The 25,382-nt window shown below is 46.0% G+C and overlaps 1 protein-coding gene across 1 annotated transcript; it reads left to right on the top strand.

Moving 5' to 3' along the window:
• Positions 1 to 278: 278 nt before the first annotated feature.
• Positions 279 to 4,893, top strand: LOC112619697 (proline-rich protein 20A-like). Its single transcript, XM_025377811.1, has 3 exons — positions 279 to 477; positions 988 to 1,046; positions 3,726 to 4,893. The coding sequence occupies exons 2-3, from the start codon at positions 995 to 997 to the stop codon at positions 4,301 to 4,303; spliced, it is 630 nt and encodes a 209-aa protein (XP_025233596.1). The 5' UTR covers positions 279 to 477; positions 988 to 994; the 3' UTR covers positions 4,304 to 4,893.
• The last annotated feature ends 20,489 nt before the right edge of the window (positions 4,894 to 25,382 follow it).

Here is a 25,382-nt window from a genome sequence, read left to right as displayed (position 1 = left end):
CCTTCCCCACGCTCAGATCTAATCAAATCAAATCTTCCTATTTGCTACTCTCGCGGCACCACACCTCCCTTTTGCTGGCACTTACTTGTAATTATGAATTTTTTTTTCTCAACGATTAGATTGATCAACCAACCACTGATATGTATGAACAGGGGCTTCAGGGTGGGCCCCATTTGACAGGCAAAGGACTGGCCCAATGACCTTCCAAGCCCAGTCAGGCCCGCCCCAGCTGGCCCCGCCCCTGACCTCTCCCATCACGTGACGGCCTCACCGCCTTTTAAGAGGGAGCGCGCGAGGCTGTGAGCAGTCAGTCAGCTTTCTGCCGGGCTCTGAGCTAGGACCGCTGGGTGCTCCCTCCTGCCTGCCTGATAGGGGGCGCATTTGAGGGCGACATCGGAGCCACAGCCGTGATCCTGTGGACACCTCCAGCTCCTCGGGCCTCTCCTCATAGAAGAGAGCCAGCTGCACGGAGATCAGGTGTGTGTCTGGGTGTCCCTGAGGGGTGGGTAGAGTTTGCGTGGGTACAGGTGGGAACAGAATCCTCAGTGCTCTAGAAGGCCGAGGCCACATCCCTTGTCACCACTACCTTCTTCACAACTCTGTTCCCCATCCTCCATCTTCTTTCTCTCTTCCGCTAAGGAGGGATCATTCCTCCAGGAGGCCTAAGTCTCCCCAGTACAAGCTTTGCCTGAAGAAACTGGGATAAGTTAATCAAGCCGCCTCTAGGCCAGTCCCTGCTTGCTACTGGCTCCCCCTTGGAAATCCCTTACAGTGTGGAAGTCTCCCCCCACCCCAACTCCCACCTTCTTCACAGGATCCCCTTGACTGCGCCCCGCCGGCTCTGTGCAAATGCTCTGAAGTACGCGAGCGGCGGTGGCCCTGGAGGAGGGGGTGAGGTAGGGTCCACATCGCTGCGTGAGGCTTGAGAAATTAGGCTGTGGTTTAACACCCTGACTGACCCATTTTCCTCCCCACTCCCTCCCGCAGATTCCTCATGGAGGAACCAAGGCGTTCGAAACGACTTCGCTCCATGGCCCCTAATCAAGGTACCGTCAAACATCCACCATTCTCTTTAATTTTTTCCAGATTTTTACTTTACTTTTGGTATCGACTTATAGAACTTAGATATGCAAATGTGACATGTTATGAAATGCAGCAGCCCCTGCTCCTTCTCAGTCTCCCGCACCTTTGGGACCACCACCTCCATCTGGGTAGCCATTACTTCTAGCATTTCCTCTCATTCTTTAAATAACATGCGTAGCCTACTGCTATTTCTTTTTCCGTTTAGACTTTATTTATGGTCTTCCCGCTAGACTAGTGGAGTATTTAGCTGTAGTTCACACATTCCCACCACCACCACCACTCACCCAGCCACACCCATCCCAGGGCACACACCCTGTGCTCCTCCCCCACTGCCCAGGAGCCAGGAGGACACTAGGATTATTTTGCACCTCTTGCATAACTTGAGTTTTCCAGGACTTAATACTTCTCCTCGGTTGTTATGTGTTCACTTATCACGAGTCCATTCCCCAATTCTTCCCCAGTTGCTTAAATTCAAACCCAATCAAGCATTCTCTCAGTTTCACTTTCTCATAGCCTGCTCCAACGGGGACTGGCTGCTCCGAGTCAGCTCCCAGCTGCCACTCCAGGATCTCCCTTCTGTATCATCTGGGAAATTCCTTTTCCTCTTTTGAATTTTATCCAATTTCCTATGTCTGGTGTCTTTTTCTTTCTTATTTTACTTTTTCTCTTCGGAAGAGTGAATTCTCACACTATATCTCGATTTGTGTATGATAAACCAGTACTCTCACCTTGTTCTTTTCTGGAGGTATTGGAATTTGATGGCCATTGCCAAATTACTCTTGAAAACATTTCCCTTCATACACTGTCCTAAATCTTTTAATCTTGTCTAGTTTGATAGACACATTACAGTAAAGCATGCCTTGAAGGGGAATTATTTAAGATCTTGCTTGTCTGCAAACATCTTCGTTCTAATTCCTAAGGGATACTTTGGTTGGATATCAAATTTTGGGTGGGAAATCCATTTCATTCAAAAATTTTGAAGACATTTTCTATTATCTTCTAGATTTAATTGCTGCTTTTGAGCTGTCTGATTTTTGAGACATGTTGAATCTTGACCCTTTCCATATTGCCTTTCCTCCCTTTCTCTTTCTCCCTCTCTGGAAGATTTTAGAATCTTTCGTTGTCACCACTACTCTGGAATTTTACGGGGATGTGTCTCAGTAACAATACACTTCTAATTTTCTTTTATTTTATCTTCCTTCCTTTCCATCATTTTGGATTTAAGCTCTCTTTTCTGGGAGATCTTCTCAACACTATCCTCCAGAATTTCCATGGAGATTTTTATTTCTGCTCTCACAATTTTAATTTCAAAAAGCTGTAGTTTTTCTGAATATTCCTTTTCAAAAGTACCCTATAATTGATTCATGGGCAAAATTCCTTCTATCTCTCTGGGGATATTAATTATAGATGTTTTTGGAAAGTCTCATCTGTGGCATAAACTGTTTCCTCCAAGTTGGCTTTTTTTGTGTTATTGTTCTATCTCTTGTGTTAGAGCCTTTCCTCTGATGTTTGGCGATCTCTGATTGCTGCTTATGGTTTAAAAATGGGACCCAGAAGAAGCTGTTGGGAGCCCCAAGCCTGTGGATGGGGCTTGTTGATTGCATTCCACAGAATATATATGGTTGGGCTATGTAACTGGGCAACCCTAGATGCCAGTTTCTTGGGACTTTTTCTTAGGCTACACAGGTTTCCCTAGGAGGAATATTCAGATGATCTTCAAAGCCTGCTCTGTCATTGATAAAATTTCTGTAGACATTTGTCTAGTTTTGGACTTCCTGTTCTGTTCCATTGCTCAATCATGTATCTGTGTGAACACCTCCCCTCCCTACCAAGCTAGCTTATAGCTACCCTAGGCTTCTTTCCTCCTGGAAGCCATACAACTACCCCCGGCCCCCCTGTCACCTGGAATCCTATCCCTCTCTGCTATCCCCACTAATCCTCTCTCACCTCTGCCTTTCTAAATCCCACCCATCATCCTTGATATCCCCAGCTTATGTTAACTTCTCCAATAAGACTTTCTGATCATCTCCTTCCCAATACATGTTAAGAAGCTTACTTGAACCAGACACTAATCTAAACATTTCTCTTCTAGTAACTCAGTTCTTTTAAGGACCCAGGGGTTGGCATGTTATTATACCAATTTATGAAAAGGGGCACTGATGCCCAGGTAAGTGAAGCTGCCTGGGAATACAACTCCAGCATTCTGGATCTGGAGCCACCTCCCTTATGATACCCTTCACCTCCCAGCTGGTCACTCATTAGCATCATTCATTTTTAGGTGTTCTGTTTGTCTCTCCTACTGAGGTTTAAGCACAGCAAGGGCAGGCAATGTGTCATTTTTATTCAAACTCAGCCTCTGCAGGGAACTGTAGACTCATTTACTTATTAGTAAAATGGCGATCATAATATCTGACTGACAAGATCATTGCAAGGACTTGAGAGGCTCATGGAAAGTGCTGAGCCCAGGCTAGGCCCTTGGACAGACAGTGCTCCTGAGGGCTCACCCTGCAGGCATCTCCTGACCTTCACTCTGTTTGCCTGGGTTCCCCTGGGCCCTCCCTGAACCCCTCTCTTTGTCTCCCTTCCTGAAGGCTTCCTGGGTGGCCCCTACTCCATCTCCTCACACTCTGCTTCTCTTTTAGCTTCAGGTGGGCCTCCTACAGAGCCAGGCTGCTCTAGTGTGGACCATGAAGACCCTGTAGAGCCAGTCCAACCTGTAAAACCCACTGCTTACGTGAAACCCATGAGATGGGAGCCCCCAGCTCGCGCAGAGCTGGCTCCTCCTGCAGGAAGAGGCCGGCGCAGGGGAGGAAGCTGGCGGGCAGGTCGAGCCCGTGGCAGTGGGGCCATGCTCCACAGGGTCCCCGGCCAGAGAGAGGGGCCAGACGTGTACATCCATCTGAACTACCATGGAGAGCCAGGCCACCAGGGGGAACCGGAAGCCGGGCAGAACCTAGCCTTCTCTTTTACTGAAGCAGCTCCTATGCCCGGAATTGTGCAGGAAGGCCCCGGTCCCCATGCAGCCCAGCCTGAGGTGGGGTTTCAGGAGCCACCTCCTGCTCCTGGGCCTGTGGCTGTGGCCAGGCAGCCCATGTTGGCCCTCTATCCCTATATCGGGTTCAGGCCTCTGGGTGGCTCAGCTTTTTTGCACATCATGCAGACCTCCAGTGGCACCTACGTGCACGGGGTCCCAGTGTTCCTTGCCCACATTGCACACTAACCTCTGTCACCCATATTGCTGCCAGCCTCCCTTTCTTCCACCTGGACTTTCTCCCATCCCCAAACTCTAGCCCCATTTCTGCTCCACTCATCCCTGCCCATCCCAGCCAGGGCCCTTACTTTGTGTTGTCATGCGCCTCCAAGTCCTCCTCCCAGGATCCTGACAGTAGTCCATCTGCTTCCAATGTCCCTCTTGCCTCTGCTTTGTATGTTCTGTCAAAGATACAGATGCATGGAATTCCTCAATGCTTATTCAAATAAACCAGCAGCTCCCTAAGTCCTTTTAGTGTGCTTATATTAAAAGCCAATTAAAGATACTTGGGATGAAAAACAAGGTTGTTGGAATCCAAAGTTATGTTGATGATTTGAATCACAGAATAGATAGGACTGAGGAATAAAAAACTAGATATTTGGGCAAGAGAGAGATGGAGAATGTGACAGAGCAGTCACCCAGGGAGCTCTCCTGTGGATCCACAGGTCATCTAACGTGGAGCTCCCCAGGGATCCATCATCCTGGGGATCAGAGGTCATGTAACATGGAGTTCTCCTGGGATCCATTGCCCTGAGGATCCACAGGTCATGTAATGTGAATCTCTTACGGGATCCGTTGTCCTGAGGATCCACAGGTCATCTAACATGGAGCTCTCCCAGGATCCATCATCCTGAGGATTTGCAGGCCATCTAACATAGAGCTCTCCCAGGATCCATCATCCTGAGGATCCACAGGTCATCAAAAATGGAGCTCTCCTGCAATCCATTGTCCTGAGGATCCACAGGTCATCTAATGTGAAGCTCCCCTGGGATCCATCGTCCAGAGGATACTCAGGTCATTTAGCATGGAGCTCCCCCGGGATCCATTGTCCTGAGGATCCACAGGTCACCTAACATGGAGCTCCCCCAGGATCCATCATCCTGAAGATGAGAGGTCATCAAATATGGAGCTCCCCTGGGAACTGTCATCCTAGGTATCCAGAAGTCATCTATCGTGGAACTCCCCTGAGATCTGTCATCCTGCGGATCCACACATCATGGGATGTGGCGTTCCCTCACAATCTGTCCTGAGGATCAGAGGTCATCTAACATGGATCTCCCTCGGGATCCATCGTCCTGAGTATCCACAGGTCATCTAATGTGGAACTCTGCTGGGATTCGTTATCCTGAGGATCCACATGGCATGTGATGTGGAGCTCCCTCATGATCCATTGTCCTGAGGATCAGAGGTCATCTAACTTGGAGCTCTTCCGTGATCCGTCGTCCTGAGGATCCAGAAGTCATCTAACATGGAACTCTCCCAGGATCCATCATCCTGGGGATCCACAGGATCCAGAAGTCATCTAACATGGAGAGCCTGAACATTTGGATGACAGCAAAATACGAGGAAATTATGGCTATATGAATTCTCCCAATGAAAGAAAGATGTGAATCCTTAGCAGGCTACAAGGATAACACCCTTTGGGAGTATGAAGTATGGTAGAGAGAACATTCCAAAAGCTGCCTGAAAGCTGAGACCTGCATGGAAAGCAGAATTAGGCTCACAGTAGACTTTGCGTGACAGCATCAATGACTGTGGAAAGCAGCGGTGCAACATCCTTAAAGCTTCAAGAGGGGAGTAACTCCAAATCTAGAATTCTATGATCAATCAAATGTTTTGGAGGAAGAGTGAAGGAGGCAAGAAGTGTCAGCTCAAGGGCAAGGCCACATGAAGAAAGAGCCTACAGAAAAGGGACAAAAAGCCAGACTCCTACTCAGACTGGACCTGAAGCCTGAGCTTCCCCCTGAACTTAGAATACACAACTTATAATGTGCAAGCTACTAAACCGCTTTTCTGTTCAGGGAGGTTTGAATTCAGCTGTTATGTATGGCAAAAGTATGAATAATGTTTTTCAGCCAGGGGAAAAGAAACAAAAAATCCTAGAAAAAGTGGGATGCAAGAAGAATCAGAAAGCAAGGAAATTCGTTAGCTATATTATTAAGTCTAGATAAGTATGATTCTGGAAGAAAGATCTGGAAGGGCGATCTAGAATTAAAATTCCAGAAGACTTTGACATAGACATTTGGGGCATGGGGGACTTCAGAAGGAGCTAGACGTTATTAAAGTTCTTGTCTAGCTCCTGGAGATGACCTAGAGGCTGAATATAAGAGAACAATGAAATTCTAGACTCTGACACATTTATAAGTCGAAGTGTATGTTTCCATTGGGAACCACAACATGAATTAGAATAGAATGTAAAATTTCAAACAGATTAAGGAAAAGGGGGATCAAAGAAAATTTGATAATTCAAACAAGAGGCATGGGAGGTTAATAGAAACAAGGAGAGAGTGTGACATACTTACGGTGCTAAATAAGGAATCAGTAATTTGATGGCTTCATCCTTAGCTTCCTCCTGGCTTTAACGGAAATATTTTAAATGTTTCACCATTAAGCAACATATTTGCTGTAGGTTTCTCACAGATGTTTGATCAAATTGAGGTAGTTCTATTTTTTTTAGAATTTGATAAAAGGTGTATTATGAATTGGATTTTGTATTTTATTAAGTAGGCTTTTATTAGCTGATTTTGAGTCACTTGTAAGAGAAAATGTCCAAGTGACATGAAGAGAATTTTTCCCATCAAAAATTTTTGTCTTGTGTATTCAATCCTCTTAAATAAACCCTTCTCTTTGACTTTTTTTTACTATAGCCCTTTTACTAAAATTTCATAAATTATGAATATAGAAGGTCTTTACCAAAACCAGAAAAAAGAGACAAAAGGTAGAAAAACAATGTCTGCTGCCTCTATTCTTCATTCCTATTGTATCTTTCCCCATAATCACATGAGTCTATACAAGCAAATGTGTACATTAAAAGTATCGTTTGTGGTTTGATTTTACAAACACCTGGCATGCCATCCACCAGGGGTCATGCTGAAGTGACTACAGGGTCCAGGCAGGCAACCCGGGTGTGGCAGATGTGGTGGGGACCAGCGCCTCTCTTGAGCCCATGCCCCCTCCAAAGTGGGCAGAGGCAACTTAGTATTGAAGCACAGCATGAACCCCAATGAGCACACTGCAGTGGGAGCTGCTTCTTAGGTTGCCACTGGGGTCTGTCATGCATAAGCCTACAAGCACCCTCTCAGACATCCTATGCTCATGTGCCACTATCTCCTTGCTGGATATCTGTCTGCAAGATGAACAGGCTTTATGTTGTGCAGGCAACGGTCTGCGAATAGATTGCTTCCAGGGCGTTTCTACTACCAAAATGCTTCACTAAATATTTGTACATGGTATAAGACTGGGTCTCTTTCTGTTGCCCAGGCTGAAATGTGTTGCAATCAAGGCTCACCACAGCCTCCACCTCTCGAGCTCAGGTGATCCTTCCACTTCAGCTTCCTCAGTAGCTGGGACCACAGGCGTGCACCACTATGCCTGGGTAATTTCTGCATTTTTTTGTAGAGACAGGGTTTTGTCATGTTGTGCAGGCTCGTCTTGAACTCTTGAGCTCAAGCAATCCACCCCCTTTGGCCTCCCGAAATGCTGGGATTACAGGTGTGAGCCACTGCACTTGGTCTTTTTCTTTTTAACTTCGTAAAATAAATTCTCTAAGTGAGATTCCTATGCCAACCAGTACGGCCATATTTTATTTTATTTATTTATTTTTAAATTTAACGTTTAAGTTAAATTAGACCCCAGTGTATGTTGTTCCCCTCTATGTGTCCATGTGTTCTCATCATTTAGCTCCCACTGATAAGTGAGAACATATGGTATTTGGTTTTCTGTTCCTGTGTTAGTTTGCCAAGGATAATGGCCTCCAGCTTTATCTGTGTCCCTCCAGAGGACATGATCTCATTCTTTTTTGTCATGGCTTCATAGTATTCCATGGTGTCTACCACATTTCCTTCATCTAGTCTATCATTTATGGGGACTTAAGTTGATTCCATGTCTTTGCTATTATGAATAGTGCTGCAATGAACATATGCATACATGCGTCTTTATAATAGAGTGATTTATATCCCTTTGGGTATATGCCAGTAATGGGATTGCTGGGTTGAGCCATGTTTTATTTTAATAAATACTAAGAAATTGTATTCAAATTAGGTGGCATCAATGCCAATTCCAACCTGCAGTGATAAGGGTACCTCTTCCCCCCACTATCTCCCCAGCAATGAATGTTGGGACTCTATAATTTTTGCCAATCTCTTGGATAAAGGTATGTTATCTTGTTATCATTCTAATTTGAATTTTCTTGGCTACTAATAAGGTTTAGTATCTTTGTATGCATTTATTGGCCACTTTTGTATCTTTCTCCGTTAGTTGCTAATATATCTTTTTTTACACAATTTTTTGTTGGATTTTATATCTTTTGTGTATCAATTAGTAGGAACTCGTGTTAGAAATGCATAAGCGCTACAGGTGATTTTCCCATTCCAACCTTCCTCTTTAGGCATGGCTTGGGCCGTCTTTGGCCTGCCTGTGTGCCCATCCTCAGCTCGTAGTAGACCTCTTCCTTTGGCCCCGTCCCCTAGGTTGGTTTTCTGTCTCCTGGCTTGGGCTCTGCTCCTGCCACCTGAGGGCCAGAGAGCCACATCTGCCACACAGGTGAACACCTTGCAGTGACAGCAGTGTGGAAAATGATTTTCTAATCATTTCAAGATCACTCTCAGTTGTTTCAAGATTTGATCATAGCTCATGAAAAACTTGGCCAATTAACGGGTTCACTGCTAGCTCAGTGCTCCCCCACTTCTCTTTCTTGAAGGGACTTGCCAAGATGCAAGCATCAGGAGGCTCTTCCAGTCCTAGGGAGACATCAGCATTCTAGATCCACTGCTGAGAGGTCTTTCTGCTTCTATTCATGGCACTCTGGGTCCTCTGATCTTCCAGATGACTCAGGTCTGCCAAGGAGAACTTGGATGACCCCCTTGCCTCAGGTGGGTAGAGACCCCACGGCCTGCCTCAGGGGCCTTTGCCAAGATGCCTCCCAAAACCTATGTACCTCCACTCTTTACTCAAAGATGGCAGGATTCTAGCTCATGACCCATTGTCCTGCTTTTCTTTGCTCTGTCATTTCCCTCCCACTTCTATTAACTTCTGGCCAGAAGGGCAAGTCCCAGGCCCCCCTTCTGCACCGAACACTCCCATTTTCTCCCCAACTGTCTTCCTCCCTCCAGCTCACAGGAGCTCATCTTGTCCTGCAGAGTGGGTACAGTGCGGCCCAGATAGTCAAAGATCCTTTAATGTCACTTCTCTGTAGCAAAACCTTCTCCCCAGAATGTGCTTTGAGGCTTTGGATTTTGGTAAGCAAAAACTAGGATTTCGAGACTCATTTTTTTTAACTATAGATTTCAATAGTATATTTTGCAAGTTAAAAAAAGCACATATCTCAGCAGCACAGAATTGCAAAATCATTTAAATCACTTTTGAATTTAAAATTGTGTAATAATCTTGCACCACTGATGGACTGTGAGTGCAGAATGCTATTAATGGGTCTAGGATGTTGGGAGAATGACTGGGATAACAAGTGGGATCACATTTAGTGGCTCATAACAGAAAACAAAGATAACATTGGCTGAAACAAAACCTAAGCTTATTTCTCTCACAAATGGAAGAAGCTTGCTGGTTTGAAGTCCAGGTCTTATATGGCAGCTTTAGGGGCTTTGGTCTTGGTGCTCCATTCTAGGATGTGACTTCCAGTCTCACAGTCACCTCATGATCCAAAATGGCTGCTGGAGTTCCAGACATCATATCTTAGTTCCAAGAAGCAGGAAGTAGAGGGGGAAAAAAACCTCAAAACTAAAAAAAGCAACCTCTGAGTCATCTTTCTTAGAGCAGCCTTCCTGGAAGTCTAGCTCTAGTACTCTTTCTCTTCTGGTTCAGCAGCCCAAACTGTTACATGGTCATGCCTGGCTGCAAGGGAGGAAGGGAAACAAAATTTTCGAACTCATTGCTGTTCCAAGTAATATCAGGGTCTCTCTTAAGGAAGAAGTGGAGAATGGATACAATGTAGCAAATAGCAGTCCCTAACATAACAGAGTAAAATAAATTGCAAAGAAAATAAACATCTGTCAATGCTTTAAAAATATTCCACCACAAACCATTTTTGTCAGGCATCCAAAACTGTTAGTAATATTTTGAATACAAGTGGGTTTGTTGAACATTTAATTTAAGTAAAAAAATATTTTTACAATGTTGAGTGTTTTTATCCAAAACTAAGGTATCCAAAATACATGTCTCCATTTACTCACTTGTGGAGAAAGGAGGGGCTGACCCATTTTGGGGAGAGGGTTAGCTCCTCGACAATCTTCTCAGTTTTATTGGAATTGGGCACATTGCTATGAGTCTGTTTGGCTTTCTGTTTATTCCTGAGTCAAGTCTGTCCCCAACACAGTTGCCAGGCTGCTACCCCTCCACCATCTTGTTGAAAGGCTTTCAATTCTGCATATCCATGGGAATCAGCTGGGGAGTTGAGAGGTGGATAATGGCCAATCCATTTCAAAACACCTCAGAGGGGTGGATTTCACCAGCTTAGGGTCTGGCATAGGCAACAGGGTATTCAAAACCTCTCTAGGTGACTTGTATGGGTGGGCAACTTTTGCTATTCCCTAGTTCCCTGGGATTGTGCCTGAAGTCTCTCCTGAGATGGCCACTAGGAGGGCTGAATCAATCCTACAATGTTGGCAAAGGTCCGGACTACCTTGCAAGGCAAAGAAAGCATGCATACATGAAATTCTAGACCATTTGCCTTCACTTTTACAGAAAAAGTCCAGCTGCAGAATGGTACTGAAATTAATGCTTCCATCCTGAGCTCACGCTTCTCCTCCCTGCAGAACAAAATTTGGCCACACCCAAAGCTGATGAAATCAGGAATATGTGCAAAAGGAGTATGGGGGTGGTGCTTTTTCTTCAGAGTCTGAGGGTCTAAGTAGTCCCAATGATTCAGGATACATTCTAGAGGAATGCAGGCTGAAGATGGTTGGTAACCCATCTGGAAGAGAGGACAGAGGAGGAAAAAGGTTTTTTCCTCTCTCTCTCTACAGTCTGAGGGTCAGAGGGGTCCCAGTGATTCAGAATACACTCAAGGGGAGTGCAGGCTGAAGATGGTTGGTTACCCATCTGAAAAGAGGGAAAAAGGCATTCCTTTGTTCCTTTCTCTTTCCAGTGAATACCCAGGGTATGTGAGGGAGACAAAGAAAGTATACCATTTCTTTCTTCTGACCTTATATCCCTGAGTTCCAGTGACCTGTGCAGGTGCTGACTGTGGGTGCAGGTGCAACCTTCACCCATGAAGACAGAGGAGGCATAGCCAGCAGGAATATTTGCACTCACCTGTGTGGTGCCTAAGCCTCCTGCTCTCAGTAACCTTTGAGTTCCCTAGACCTCACCTGTGCCATAGATGTGAGCATGACCTCTATCCATGAAGCAGAAGGGCCCTAATCAGCATGAATTAGTCATGCTCACCTGTGCTGTGCCCTAGACTTCTGCTGTCTTATGCCTTTGAATCTCTCAGATCTAGTTTTCCTTTCTAGGGCCTCAACCCAAAACTTGGGGAAAAGATACCTCAGGAGGGTGTATGGATCCATTAAATTAGTCTCAGTTGGCCCTCACCAAATTGAAGCCAGCAACCAGCAAGGCAACCCCTCCATTGCTTCCCTATCATAAACAGTTGAAGCTGCGGGACCAGGTCCTCTTCAAACAAGGGAGAGAAAGGAAGTCCTGGAAATTGGGAACCTGGCCTCATGAGATTCCTCCCAAAATTACAGCTTAAGTGTAGGGGAGGGGAAGGTGCCTGGGGAAAAAGCCTCTTGTCCTATGCATATGGGTTCCTTCATCAGGGGAAAGAAAACTCTCAATCATTATATTCTTCTTGCTTCTAAGAACAGACAGACACCACATTGTTCTCATTTACACTCCTGATGACTAAGCCAAATGCTCATTCTACCCAGCAATATTTCTGTGGTTTACAACAACATTCTTAACATTTAACATTGTATATAAAGAAGAGACAGGAACCATGACAGCTGGAAAGAAAGAAAGAAGGAAAGAAAGAAAGAAAGAAAGAAAGAAAGAAAGAAAGAAAGAAAGAAAGAAAGAAAGGAAGGAAGGAAGGAAGGAAGGAAGGAAGGAAGGAAGGAAGGAAGGAAAAAGAGGGAGGAAGGAAGGAAGGAAGGAAGGAAGGGAGGGAGGGAGGGAGGGAGGGAGAGGTCCTTTTGCTGACACCCTAACAGGTGGTTGGGGACTGGAGTTAGTTCAGGGGCCTTTGGATAACACCAAGGTGTAGCCTCAGCCAGATACCTTCAATTGCCCTAGGACCTCCTTCTGGTCCCACGGGACAGCTAGGCCTCCGTGAAGGGAAACTGGTTTTGAACAAAGCCAACATTCCCAACACCTGAGGGTGATGGGGGATTAATGGTGTCCTTTCCAGTAAGCCTTCTCTCTGTGTCATAAGTTTGCCAGCCACGCTAGTCACTTTTAACTGGCTGACAGATGCTCAGTATTTTTCTTTCATTTTAACTATTGTTAAATGTTTAACTATTGTTAAATGTGGCCAAAAGGCAGATCCACTTTTACTCACCTTTCCACAGATCCCAGATGAGCCCCCAAAATGTTATGGGATCTTTCGTGTGTCACTTTTCTGGCTGGAAGCGTCTGTGGCTGGTGGCACCTTTGCCTGAGTTCTTGGCCTGCATCCAGGAAGAATGAGGTATGCAGACAAGTGAAGGGTGAGCAAGATGAAAAGGAGGCTTACTGAGTATTAGAACAGCTCAGAGGAGACCCACAGTGAGTAGCTCCTCTCTGTAGGCAGGTTGTCCCATCCAGTATTCAGCTCTCAGCAGAGAGGAGGCCTGGAGTGGGTGGAGTGGGTGGCTCCTCTCTGCTGGCAGGTCAATTCAATGAGTGTTCAGCTCTCAGCAGAGAGGAGACGCAAGAGAGGGCGGCTCCTCTTTGCAACTGGTTGTCCCCATCTCTGCTGATCTCATCAGAAAGGAAGCCTTGGAGAGGGTGGCTCTTCTCTGCAGCAGGTCGTCCAGACTTCTGCTGCTCCCAGCAGAGAAGAGGCCCTGGAGAGGGTAGCTTCTCTCTGCAGCTGGTAGTCCCGACATCTGTGCAGGTCTCTGAAGCTCTAAGGAGAGAGGGTAGCTCCTCTCTGCAGCTGATTGTCCAGTTGTCTGCTCAGCTCTGGCTGAACCAAGGGCTTTTATGGGCTTCAGAGGGGAGGAAACGCATGTGGATTGGTCCATGGGCAGCTATGGGCTGCCTGGAAAAGGCACCACGATTTCCCACTCTGGTCAGGCCTCACCAGGGAGTGCCCCCTTCCACTCAGGAGTCTGCCTGCCTACTGCTGCCCTTCATGGCACCCATGCTTGGCCCTTACTTTGTTCTTAGATTGGAGTGGGCACTGACAACAGAGGGAAGACAGCAGGAGCAGGCATTTCTAAGCCTGCCAGGGAAGGGGGGCCTTCCAAGAGTTCAGGCATGCCTGAGTCAGCAGCTGCGGTTAGGGCAGGTGCAGTTTCGCATAGGGAGGTGGGTTGTGGGGAGGTGGGGCACAAGGCTTCTGCCTGCTCTGTGGAGTGGGAAGCCCAGATCTACAGCCACAGTTTGGGTGGCTGCAGCTGCACCCAGGAGGGCAAGGCTTCTGCCTTATCCCCACCCCCAAGAGCACAGGGAGGCTCAAATCTGCAGCCACCCAAGTTCTGTGCAGCCCTTCCTGGGAGGGTGGGGCTCCTGCCTGTTCCATGGAGTGGAAGGCCTGGGTCTGCAGCCACAGGTTGGGCGGCTGCAGCAGCACCCAGGGAGCTCCTGCCCCAACTCAGAAGGGGTGAAGCTCCCGCTTGTCCCTGGCTCCTGCTGGCTCCATGGAGCATGCATCCCCTGCCATGCCTCAGTGCTGCAGTTGGCATGATGGCAGTGGCAGGCTGTCTGGAGCAGTTGCTGCCATCACTTTGGTACCTTGCTTTATTTTGGTCAACATTGTATCTTTGGTATTAATTCATGCTGAAAAATTCCATTTTATGAATTGAAAAGTGTAAGTATCACAGCCTTACCAACAACATTATTTTTCCTTTTTTAAATTGTAGTCCCAAACAATGTGGCAACAAATACCCTCCCACATATCTTCTAGGTGCACGTGAATGGGAATCTCTCTAGAGTGGGTACCTAAACATTGAGTTTCTGGATAGTAACACAAGTGCATCTTCAACTTTTCTAAGTATCTCCCAACTGCTCTTCCAGGCGGGCCATGCCCACTGGCCCCCAGCCAGCAACAGTTTACACATCCATCACCTGTCCTTTGTCAATGCTTGGTACAGCTATGCTTCTAACTTTATACATGATTTTGCATTTCCCTGATGAGCAGTGATATTGAGCAACTCATCTAACGATCCTCATCCATTCTCATTCTTTCTGGAATTCCCGTCTCATGCTTAGCCCACCACGTCACTAACTTTAAAATGGCAATAATAACATCATTTCCCTAGCAGGTGCTATTAATTAAATGAGGCCATGAAGTGAAGTGTTTGGAATGAATCTGTGCCCCCTTGCTGTGGGTGCTAAGTACTCTATATGTTTGTACTGTGACGCACATATGCATACATTATATCAAGGTTTTACTTGCAGTGTTTATGTGTCCTATATCTTTAGTTAACTTCTTGTTATTTTTCTTATCTATCAATTTCTGAGAGGCAAATACTATAATCTCCCACTATGAGTAAGAATTTGTTCATTTTTCCTTATTTTTTTGTTCCAATTTTTGCTTTTTAGTAATTTAAAGGCCAATTGTTGAGGCACACAAGTTCAGTTTTTATATCTTTCTGGTAAATTCCTAGTGAAGTTTTCCTGTTATCTTTATATACTCACTATCTTTTTTCCCAACAATACTTTTTTCAAACTTATATGCTTAAATACTTTTTAAAATTTATAATTGATTTATATTAACATAGCTATAGCTATGTTCAAAATTTATTAACAATTAATTTATTTTTTTCATCCTTTTATTACTGAAGTTTGGACCAATTTGTTGTGAGTGTGTTTCCTATAATTAGCACATTAAAAAACTTAGCTTTGTCTCACCTGAGAGTTTGTCTTTAATTTGAGGGTTTAGTACTCACATTTACTTCTGTCATCTCCTTTTGGGGCATTTACCACAGTTTTCCTTTGTGCCTCTCCCATTACCTTTCTTACCTTCCATGGGTGTGATTGATTTTTTTTTCTTTCTCTATTTCACCTTTTCTGGTTTCAGAGTTCTCCAGTGTATTAGGTTGAACCATATGAAATTGCCATTATGTTGGTCAAAATTGGTCAGATATCAGCAATTTCATAAGGTTCAATCCAATGCCTCTATTCTTTTCATGATTACTCTTATTTTTTTTTAACATGCATACTTGACTCAATGAAGTCAACAATTAGTGAAGCTCTACCTTCTCTGGAATGCTATAAAGACCTTAGAATATGCTTGCTCTGATCATCTTTTCCATTTTACATGGTATTATAATGTAATATTTTAGTTTCATTTCATCATCACCAACATAATCCTTATTAATACCATTGATATTTACTGTCAATATTTATTTCACTATACGTGTGTGTTCTACCAATTCATTTGCTGTCTTTTCATGCATTACTCTTTTGTTTGGAGCTCAATTTCTTCCTTCCTGAAGTACACTCTAGAGATTTTTAGCAAAGAACTTTTAGCAGTAAACTCTTTCAGCCTGTCTGAAAATGTCTTTATTTCACTGTCATTCTTAAGTAATTATTTGGCCGGATATAAAATTCTAGTTTGGCATCTATTTGCTTTCAGTGCTTTGAAGATATTTTTCTGTTGTTTTAGGCCACAGTTGCTGCTGTTCAGAAACTTCTTGATAGTTCAAGCTTTGTTCTTTGGAGGCAAACTTTTGTTCCTCTCTGTGTTCTTTTATAATTTCTTTTTGTCTTTAGCGTTCTGAAGTTTCTCTATGAGAAGTTCATATGTAGAAGACAATCTTCCGTGACAAACCGAAACCCTGGGCCTCCCCTCCTGAGGACCTGGAGTCTGGCTTTTAACTTTGCCTCTTGGTGTAGGGACCATAAGCTAAGAAGCTGAGACAGGGTGAGTTCCTGGGACACCCACCCCCAGCACCTAGTATAAACCCAAATAAAGCCACAGTGCAAGGGTGCTTTAACAACCTAGCCACCATAAAATTCCCATAGTAAATACAAAGCTTGCTTAGCATCAGCCAGACATGCGCACACACGGACACCCACAAAGAAACTACCCCATCAGGAGTGACATTTTGCTGGTTCAGAAAATATTTGTTTCCTGAAAAATTTAGTTAATTAAATAATCTGAGAGAAATTATTAAAGAAGAATATTCAAAATGATTAAAGGAATGAAAGAAGGCTTATAAATTAGAAGTAAAAAGTAAATGACACCCTATAACAGCTGATTTAGAAAAGAACAACACAGATTACAGTGGAGCCCTTTACCCACAGGTGATGCGTTCCAAGACCTGCACCAGACACCTGAAACTGTGGTCAAGACCAAGCCTGTCTACAATGTGATTTTTCCTTTTCATGCGTACCTATGATAAACTTCAATTTATAAATTAAGCACAATAAGAAATTAGGAACAATAACTCCTAATGAAATAGAACCCAGCCTCCTAAGTGTTGCTTTGTACTTCTTTTTGTTCACATTTAATCTTTAATGCTTATTGCTTATGGCATAAACTGTATGCTCCAAGTATTTCAGGGCTCTGGCTTTATTTTGTGGGGTGGTGGGAGGTGCCAAAATGCTTTATTGGAGGAATGGAATACAAATGTAGGAGGAAAAAATAAGTGGATGTTTTTGTGCAGGGTAAAAATCATATAAAGTTCTGGTTACCTAGTGCTGTGCAATAACTGCCCCAAAACTTAGTGTCTCAGAAGCACCACTCTATTCCACTCATAGTTCTGTAGGGCAGGAACTGGGGAAAGGCTCTGCTGGGCAGTTCATCTCTGCTCACACAGCACCAGCCGGGTGGCTAGGACTGCTGCTCTACCGCCAAGACAGCTTCTCACTCGTGTGCTTTTAAGATTCATTGATTATAGGTGTAGCTATAGGTCATTAATTTTCATTGCTGTATAATATCCAATACCTGAATACACCTCAATTTGCTTATCTATTCTCCTGTAGATGGGCTTGGGTTGTTTCCAGGTTCTTTTCCATTATGAACAGTGCTGCCACAATTATTTTGGTAGATAACTTCTGGTGGACATGTGCAAATTTGTTTTCTTGGGTATATAGCAAGGAGTAAAACTGCTGGGTTGCAGTGCTTGCAAATGCTGAAATGTATAAGATTACACTGAAGTGATGATCCCAAACTACATTCCTGTTGGCCATGTTTGAGAGATCCTGTTGATACATATTCTCTTGAACACTCAGTGTCATCAAATATCTTTGTTTTTGCCAGTAAAATGGAATCCTGGGGTTTGTACCTGCGTATGTGAATCACTGGTAGCACTTGGGATCTGCAGACATTGTCTGTTCTGTGCAGCAGCTGTTTTAATTTTTGCCCATTGAGTTTTTTCCTTCTCGTTCTTACTGACTTGAGATGTTTTCTGTTTCATCTTGATACAGATTCTTTGTAAGAAATATGTTTTTTAAGTATATTCTCACACCTTGACTTACCTTTTTACTTGATCTTAATTGTCTTTCGATTTACGGAAGTTCTTAATCACAATGTTTTCAAATATATCAGTCTTTTTCTTTTATGTTAGAACTTTTTGTACTTTAAGAAATCCTTTCCTATCTTGAGATCAGAAATTCTTACCTGTATTTTCTTCTAAAGATTTTTAAATTTTGCTTTTGACATTTGCTTTGACGTAGTTCTTTATCTGGTGTGGATTTCAGTGTGCAGGTATAATGTGAGGTGGAAACATAATTTAATTTTTTTCATATGGGTAACCAATTATTCCAGGTACATTTATTGAAAAGTCACTTCTTTCTCCACTGGTTTGCCACTCAATTTGACAACCTGTGCATGGATCTGCTTGGGGATGCTCTATTTGGTCTATTGGCCAATTTGTTTACTCCTGGGCTAATACTACACAGTATTCTTTACTAAAACTATAATAAATCAAACCTGGCAGAGTAGCCTGCATTTCTTCTTTAGAATTGTCTTAGATATTCTTGGCCTTTTGTTCTTTGATTTTAATTTTAGTAGCAAATTGTCAGATTCTGTAAAAGATTCTGTTATGTTTCTATTGGAGTGGTGTTAAGCCATTACATAAATTTGAGGAGATTATGTTATGATATCAAATCTTCCAATTCGTAAACATAGGCTATCTCTTCATTTATCTAGGTCTGTAAAAATAAAAGGGGCATATTTGGGTGGGACATGATAGATGTGTCAGGGAAATTTTACAAATTCCTTTTCACAGTCCTTTACAACTTTTGTTAGACTTATTTCCGGTTACATTTGTAATTTTTGTTGCTACAAAAATGGTACAACATTTGTCAGTGTCATGATGCTGTACAGAAATGCAATTGACTTTTGCATATGGATCTAATATTCAACTACATGTCTAAGTTCTCCTAATATTGCTAGGATTTTGGGTCCAAATCCTTTTCGATTTTCTAAAAAAAAATCATGTAATCTGCAAACAAACAAAAAAACCAAAAGATACTGCTTTAGTTTTTCCTTTCCAATCCATATGTATTCAATTTTATTTTCTTGTCTTATTTCACTGTCTAGGATCTCTAATATATTATAGAGTCAAAGTGGCAGCTTTGAGCATGCTTATTTTTTGCCTGATTTTAAAGACGCTGCATAAATAGAGTCCTCTTTGCCAGCAGCCCTGGTGGGATTTTCCCTGGTGATCTCGTCGTTCATGTGCATCTCCCCAGTGAGGATGATGACTCCTCAAGCTACTTTCATCCAGTGGTCCCCATGGCCCCAAGTCATGTATCTTATGGAGGAATCAAGACTCCCTTTGGACATCACATTGTTCACCATGTTCAAAGACACGTGCATTATTGTTCCCACAGTGCTACTGTTCCTTCAGCATTCTCTGTATCTGTCAACGTGTGATAAGCATAATATTTGGGCTTTGACTCCAATTCCTGACACTGAGCTCCTAATGTAATACAATAAATTATCATTTTATTTTTTGTCCCCAGTTCCTGCCACAGAGCTTCTAGGACCTTGTGGTTTCCTAAGTGATAGAGGTGACAGGAGTGTTTCTTGTTATTCATAGCAAGCCACTTTCAACCGTATTTGAGTTTATGCTAACAACGTGAATAGCCTCAGGATAGAGAGGGACTGGTCGCCAGGGGAACCAAGCCTGTGATTAGAAGATTGGAACTTTCAGCCCATCCCCAGATCCCCAGAAGACTAGAGATTGACTTAATCATGAGTGGCCAGTGATTTAATCAATCATGTCTATGTAATGGAACCTCTGCAAAAACCCAAATGGAGTTCAAAGAGCTTCCAGGTTGGCATCCACATGACAGGAGCATGGCACACCCCAGACTCCAAGGGGACAGAAGCTCCTGTGCTTGGGAATCTTCTCAGCTTAGCCTTGTGTACCTCTTCCTCTGGATGTTCATTTCTATCCTTTATAGGTAATAGTAAGTAAAGCGTTTCAGAGTTCTGTGAGCCATCCTAGCAAATTATTGAACCTGAGAAGGGAGTCATGGAAACCTCCAATTTGCAGCCTAGTTGGGTGACTTGCAATGGATATCTGAAACAGAAGCAGTATTATGGGACTGAGCCCTTCACCTGGTGGGTCTGCACTAACTTCCAGTAGTGAGCGTCAGAATGAAATTACATTGTAGGACATTGCATTAGTCTGTACTCACATTTCTATAAAGAACTACCTGAGACTGGTTAATTTATGAATAAAAGAGGTTTAATTCACCCACAGTTAAGGCTGTACAGGAAGCATGGTTGGGAGGCCTCAGGAAACTTACAATCATGGTGGAAGGTGAAGGGGAAGCAAGCATGCCTTACCATGGTGGAGCTGGAGAGCTCAAATGGGGAAGGCCTACACACTTTTAAACAACCAGATCTTGTGGGTACGCACTCACTATCACGAGAACAGCAATGGGGAAATCTGCCCCCATGATCCAATCGCCTCCCACCAGGTCCCCCCCATGACATTGGAGATTATAATTCAACATGAGATTTGGGTGGGGACACAGAGCCAAACAATATCAGATACCCAGTTGACGTCTGCAGAAAATTGGAGAATTGCTTGCTATGAAAAACCCACATATTTATTTGGTATCAAAAGTATTGTGAGCAGAAGAAGAGTTTTTATTTATAATTCCTCCCCACCCACCCAGAAACCTTGCCATTGCCCCCCTTCCCTCTCTTTAGTCACCAACATCCTATATAGTCTACTTCCAAAAGAGATCTTAAAGGTGTCCACTTCTTCCTCTTCCTACTGTGAATTCACCACACCTTCCCTGCATCTGGCACCAGCACCTTCCTCCTGGGTCAAAGCTACATCCCTCCAACTTGTCTCCTTGCCATCACTTTGCCTCTCCCAATTTCTTCCCTGCCTTTCGGTTGAATAATGCTTTCTAAAATACATAGAATAGCAAACCTCTCCCCTGCCCAAAAGCCTTTAATTGTTGCCCCTCTTGAAGTGTCTGCAAAGGAACTTCTCAAGCCCAGCCTGCTAGCTTCTCCGCCCCCTCTTTCTCCACGGTCCCCTCCCTAGGGGCTCTCACTGAGGCATGTACCCTGCAACCTTACAGCTCTGGTCTATTACTTAAGCCCTGACTTGTGTCCATGTAATGTGAACTCACCTGCTCTACCACTCCTTGGAAAAGACTGACAGAAGGCACCGATGAAAGGAGAAGATGCTTAATATGTTGCCTGGCATCTGTAAATACTGGCCACAAGCAGTCCTCTCAAGAATCCTGAGTGGGGTTACCTTTTTTTCTTTTTTTTCAGCAGCCCAAACTGAAGCCAGTGGGTTGCAGGGATAACTGGGCCCAGGGCAGGGCCAGGATGCAGGCCCAGGTCTGTAGGACCATGAAGGCCATGGAGGGGCAGGTGGTTCCTGCTGCAGAGTGAAATCTCACATGTGGGAAGGTGGGAATGCCATCAGTCTCCCTGCCACAAGGGGCTGTGGGAGGCAGCTGGGAGACAGCTACAGGCCCTTCGCTGACCCCACTCAGGGCCAGGGGCCAGGAAGGGAAAGCTTGTTCCCTCTCCCAGCACTCTGTCCTCTCCCTTCCCCGACTGGCCTCCCTAACTGCTGACATCATCCTGGCCTGGGTATGGTCTTCAAGGCCCTACAGACCTGGGCCTGCATCCTGGTCCTGCCCTGGGCCAGTCATGCACTCAGCTCATTGCTAAACACAGCAGTGCTCAGCCTCCTTGTGCCCACCAACAGCTACTATGATGGTGCCAACTTTAGGGCAGGAGGGGAGCCCTCTCTTTGTCTTAAGCATCATCCCCCGCTCCAGGGTGGGCCCTGCTCTGGCACTTGGGAGGACAGTGTTATTTCCCATCCCCCACAGGGCCCCGCCTGCCTTCTCCTGGCTGCCGCTACCGCTTCCTCTCATTAAAACATCCTCCTGCCCACGGGCAGCCCCTTCCTGAACTCTTAAGCTGCCTGTCCCTGTCTGCTCAGTGAAGTGGGCAGGCTGGATTATTAATAGTAACATTAATAACCCACATTTATTGAACACTTATGGTGTACTTGGCTTTGTGCTGAGCACCTTAAATGCATCATCTCAATTGCTCCGTGCCCCGCAAGCTGCCGTAGCACTCGTTTTCTTGTAAGAGTCTTTAGAATTCATGAGACTCCGGTTTTCACTCTTGAGCACATAGAACTCCAGAGAGAACATGCTGCTGGCCCAAGGTCACCTGGCAACTTGGTAGTGAGAAGCATTCTGTGCAATGGGCACAGCCACTCCTGCTTCCGACACAAGCTGCCAAGTGCCTCTCACTGTGCCTGGCGCTGCACTGAAGTCAGCACTCAGGGAGCCGCATCCCCCAGCTCCTTACCCTGCTGTGCCTGCTCCTCCTGCCAGGCCTTGGGCCTGCCCTGGGCCCTCTGAGAAGGGTGTCTGGCTGTGGCATACATAGTTGGGGTCAGCCCAAGTCTCCAGCAAGGCCAAGTTCAGACAACGATCAGAGTGTGGCTTGGTGTGGGGCCAGGGTTGGCCATCAGGGTCTGCCTAGTGCAAAGGGTCAGTATGAGTGGTTAAAAGGTCAATGTAGGCTGAGGCCAAGGGTTAAGACCATTGCTGCCAGAAGCTAATGTATGGCTGGGGTCAAAGTCAAGGTGTAGTCAGGAGTAGGGGTCAGTATGTGCCTGGGTTCAGGAGTCAGTCTGTGGTTGAGTCAAGGGTCCGTGTGGAGCTGGGATCAAGAGTCAATAGGTGGCCAGCTACCTTCAGGAAGCTGCACTCCTCCAGACCCTTTTCCTGGCCCATCTGCTCCACCCAGCCTCCCCCGTGGCCCCAACTGTGAAGGCAGGTGCTGAAAGGAGCATAGCGTGAGGCAATGAAGGCCAGTCTGATGGGAAGCTGGCTCACAGCAGGACTGCCCTCCAAGGACTACCTAGGGCTGATCCTGGAGCAAGGAAGACTTGGAGCTAGAGGAACAGAGGGCTCTAAGGAGTCCATCCTGCCCCTCCCTCTGTGCCCTGGCCCTGCCTCTCCCTCTGCCACTGGGCTGCAGATCAGTCTCACCCCTGTACCTGCCATCCATAGGGCCTCTCCAGGGGCTGGCAGGACCAAGTCACTCTGCTCAGGCTGCACCCATGGGGCCTATTCTTGGGATGGCTGCCCTTCCTGTGGAGCCGTAGCTCCTACCACCCATGCTGAATACAACATGGCCAGGGCCCGAGGACCCCGTGGGGCTCCAAGGAGAATGCCCACTTTCCCTTCCTTCCCTCCTACGCGTATGCCCCTGCTGCTCTCCCCAGCAGTATGCTTCCCCGCCCCAAAGTGGAAACCCTCTTCGTGCCTCAAAGTCCACCTCCCATACCTAACTCCCCTCCAAATTGGCTTCCTGGGCTGCTCACACTGTCTCATCCATGGGGGCTGGAGCCTCTGAGGACACTCAGGACAAGGTTAGGCAAGTCACAGGTCTGCATTAGGGAATAGTGCATCCCTCTTTAGGAGAAAGTTCTTTTTTTGCCACATCTCGGAGAAGAGCTTGGGGCCACCGCCTTGTGGTCCCGCCTTCCTCACAGTTGTGAGTCACTCTGTCTAAAGAAAGAGAGAGGAAAGGGTGGGCTCAGAGCCAATGGGATGGAGGTGCTGCTCTGAGGCACCCAGCTCTAAGATTCAGAGTCCCAGCAGCCAGACTTCAGCCCCCGGAGCTGCCTGGGCGATGCCCACCCTGTCCAGAACTTGGCTTTGTTGTCATGGTATTCATATTGTTTTGAGAGTTCCTTTCTCTTTTTCACCTGTGGCAGTTGATGCTACTTCTCTCTGAATAACAGTCCTATAAAATGTCCTTTTTAAATGTCAGAAGAGGTCGGAGTGGGTGCAGTCCAATGGAGCTGACCCGTTTGCTGGGAAGCCCTGGCAGTCCGCTTTCTTGTGGCCGTGGCTTGTCCACCCCAGGCCTCACAGCCTGCAGGAGAGTTGGACTCATTAAAAATAATTGCCTGGCCACAGTCATGAGTTTCCTTGGCAGCGCCCGCTCTAGCCGGCTCTTCCTTCCTTGGCAGGCGCCCTCCCCTCATCCAGGGCCCCCGTGTTGCTGCTGCCATGAAGCAGAAACCCAGTGGCCCCTGGGGACCTTCACTGGAGGTGAGGGGGGACCTGGGGTTGGAGCCCATTGGGTAAGGAGAGGAAGCAAAGGCCATGCAGCTCCAGGCATTCTGGCTCTGGCACAATTCTGTGGCACTGAAGGGGTCACTCCTGTGTTGCCGGTGGAGAAAGCAGGGCTCAGAGAGTGCAAGGCTCAGAGAGGTGCAGGCTTGGAGACACACAGCTGTGGAGGGCACACGGCTGTGTCTGGGCACCTGGGGCAGAGTCAGAGGCCAGGGATGGAGGGCTCATGCCAGGTGTGCTGGGTGGTTGGTGGGCAGCTGGACCTGAACAGGTCAGGGCTTCCAGGTCACTGCACCTGGACAAGATGGGAGAGAGGGCCACGGTCACATGCTAGCCATTACAACCTAGAGGGCTGGACAGGGACACCGAGGCAAGAGCCTAGTGTAGGTGGGCAGCAGAGCCCCCAGGGTTCCCAGAGGCCAAAGGGATGTTTGTTAGACCCACAGCACCAAGGCCTGATGCCAGGCGACCCATGTCCTGCCTGCCCTGACCAGGTGGCACCTGGACACTGTTTAAAAGCCTCTGCCACCTGGGAGACTTACTGCTGTCATAGGAACCAAGAACTCCCTTGGTGTTTGGGCAGGTGTGACTACCTCCTGGATGTGACCCCAGGAATGCCAAACAGATCTTCCTGCTCCAAACACACACACAGAATGGTGTCCCCCTAAATCCACGTGTTGAAGCCCTCACCCCCAGTGCGGCTTCTAAGGAAGTAATGAAGGTTAAATGAGGTTATAAGGGTGGGGCCCTGATCTGAGACGAACAGTGTCTCCATAAGAAGAGATACCAGGGAGCACGCTGTCCCTGCACACACACAGAGAAGATGCCCTGTGAGTACACAGTGAGAAGGTGGCCATCTGCAAGCCAAGGGGAGAGACCTCGCCAGACACTGTCCCTGTCAGCACCTTGATCTTAGACTTCCAGCCTCCAGAACTGTGGCAAATGAACATGTTGTTTAAGCCCCCCAGTCTGTGTATGCGCGCGCACACACACACACACACGTGTGCGAGCAGACATACACGCACATGAACACACACACGTGCGCGTGAACACACACACACACATGCACGAACACACACGCGCGCGAACACACATGAAGTCTTTTCCTCTGTCCCTCATCTGGGGGGGGGGTCCCCTTTCGGAGAAGGCCCATGAGTTGAGAGGCAGGGATTGGGGAGGTCATATCACACCTGGAGGGGCCTGAGCCTAAATCCCAGAAGGGGGATGTCCCTTTCCAAGCTGTCTATGGGGACTTTGGCAACTTACCATTTGGGTCTCAGTTGTCTTATTTATAAACAGGGATAAAACTCATCTCCAAAGGTGCAACTCACACGAGCAATGCTTT

This window comes from Theropithecus gelada, chromosome 2 (assembly GCF_003255815.1).
Source record: "Theropithecus gelada isolate Dixy chromosome 2, Tgel_1.0, whole genome shotgun sequence".
Taxonomy (NCBI): Eukaryota; Metazoa; Chordata; class Mammalia; order Primates; family Cercopithecidae; genus Theropithecus; species Theropithecus gelada.
Note: the sequence above shows the minus strand (reverse complement) of the source record. Positions and strands in the feature narration are given on the sequence as shown.

Excerpts from the sequence above, each read along its gene's own strand:
- LOC112619697 (XM_025377811.1), top strand. The coding sequence starts at position 995 with ATGGAGGAACCAAGGCGTTCGAAACGACTTCGCTCCATGGCCCCTAAT. Across the intron at positions 1,047-3,725 it reads CTCCATGGCCCCTAATCAAG|CTTCAGGTGGGCCTCCTACA; the intron begins GTACCGTCAAAC and ends CTTCTCTTTTAG.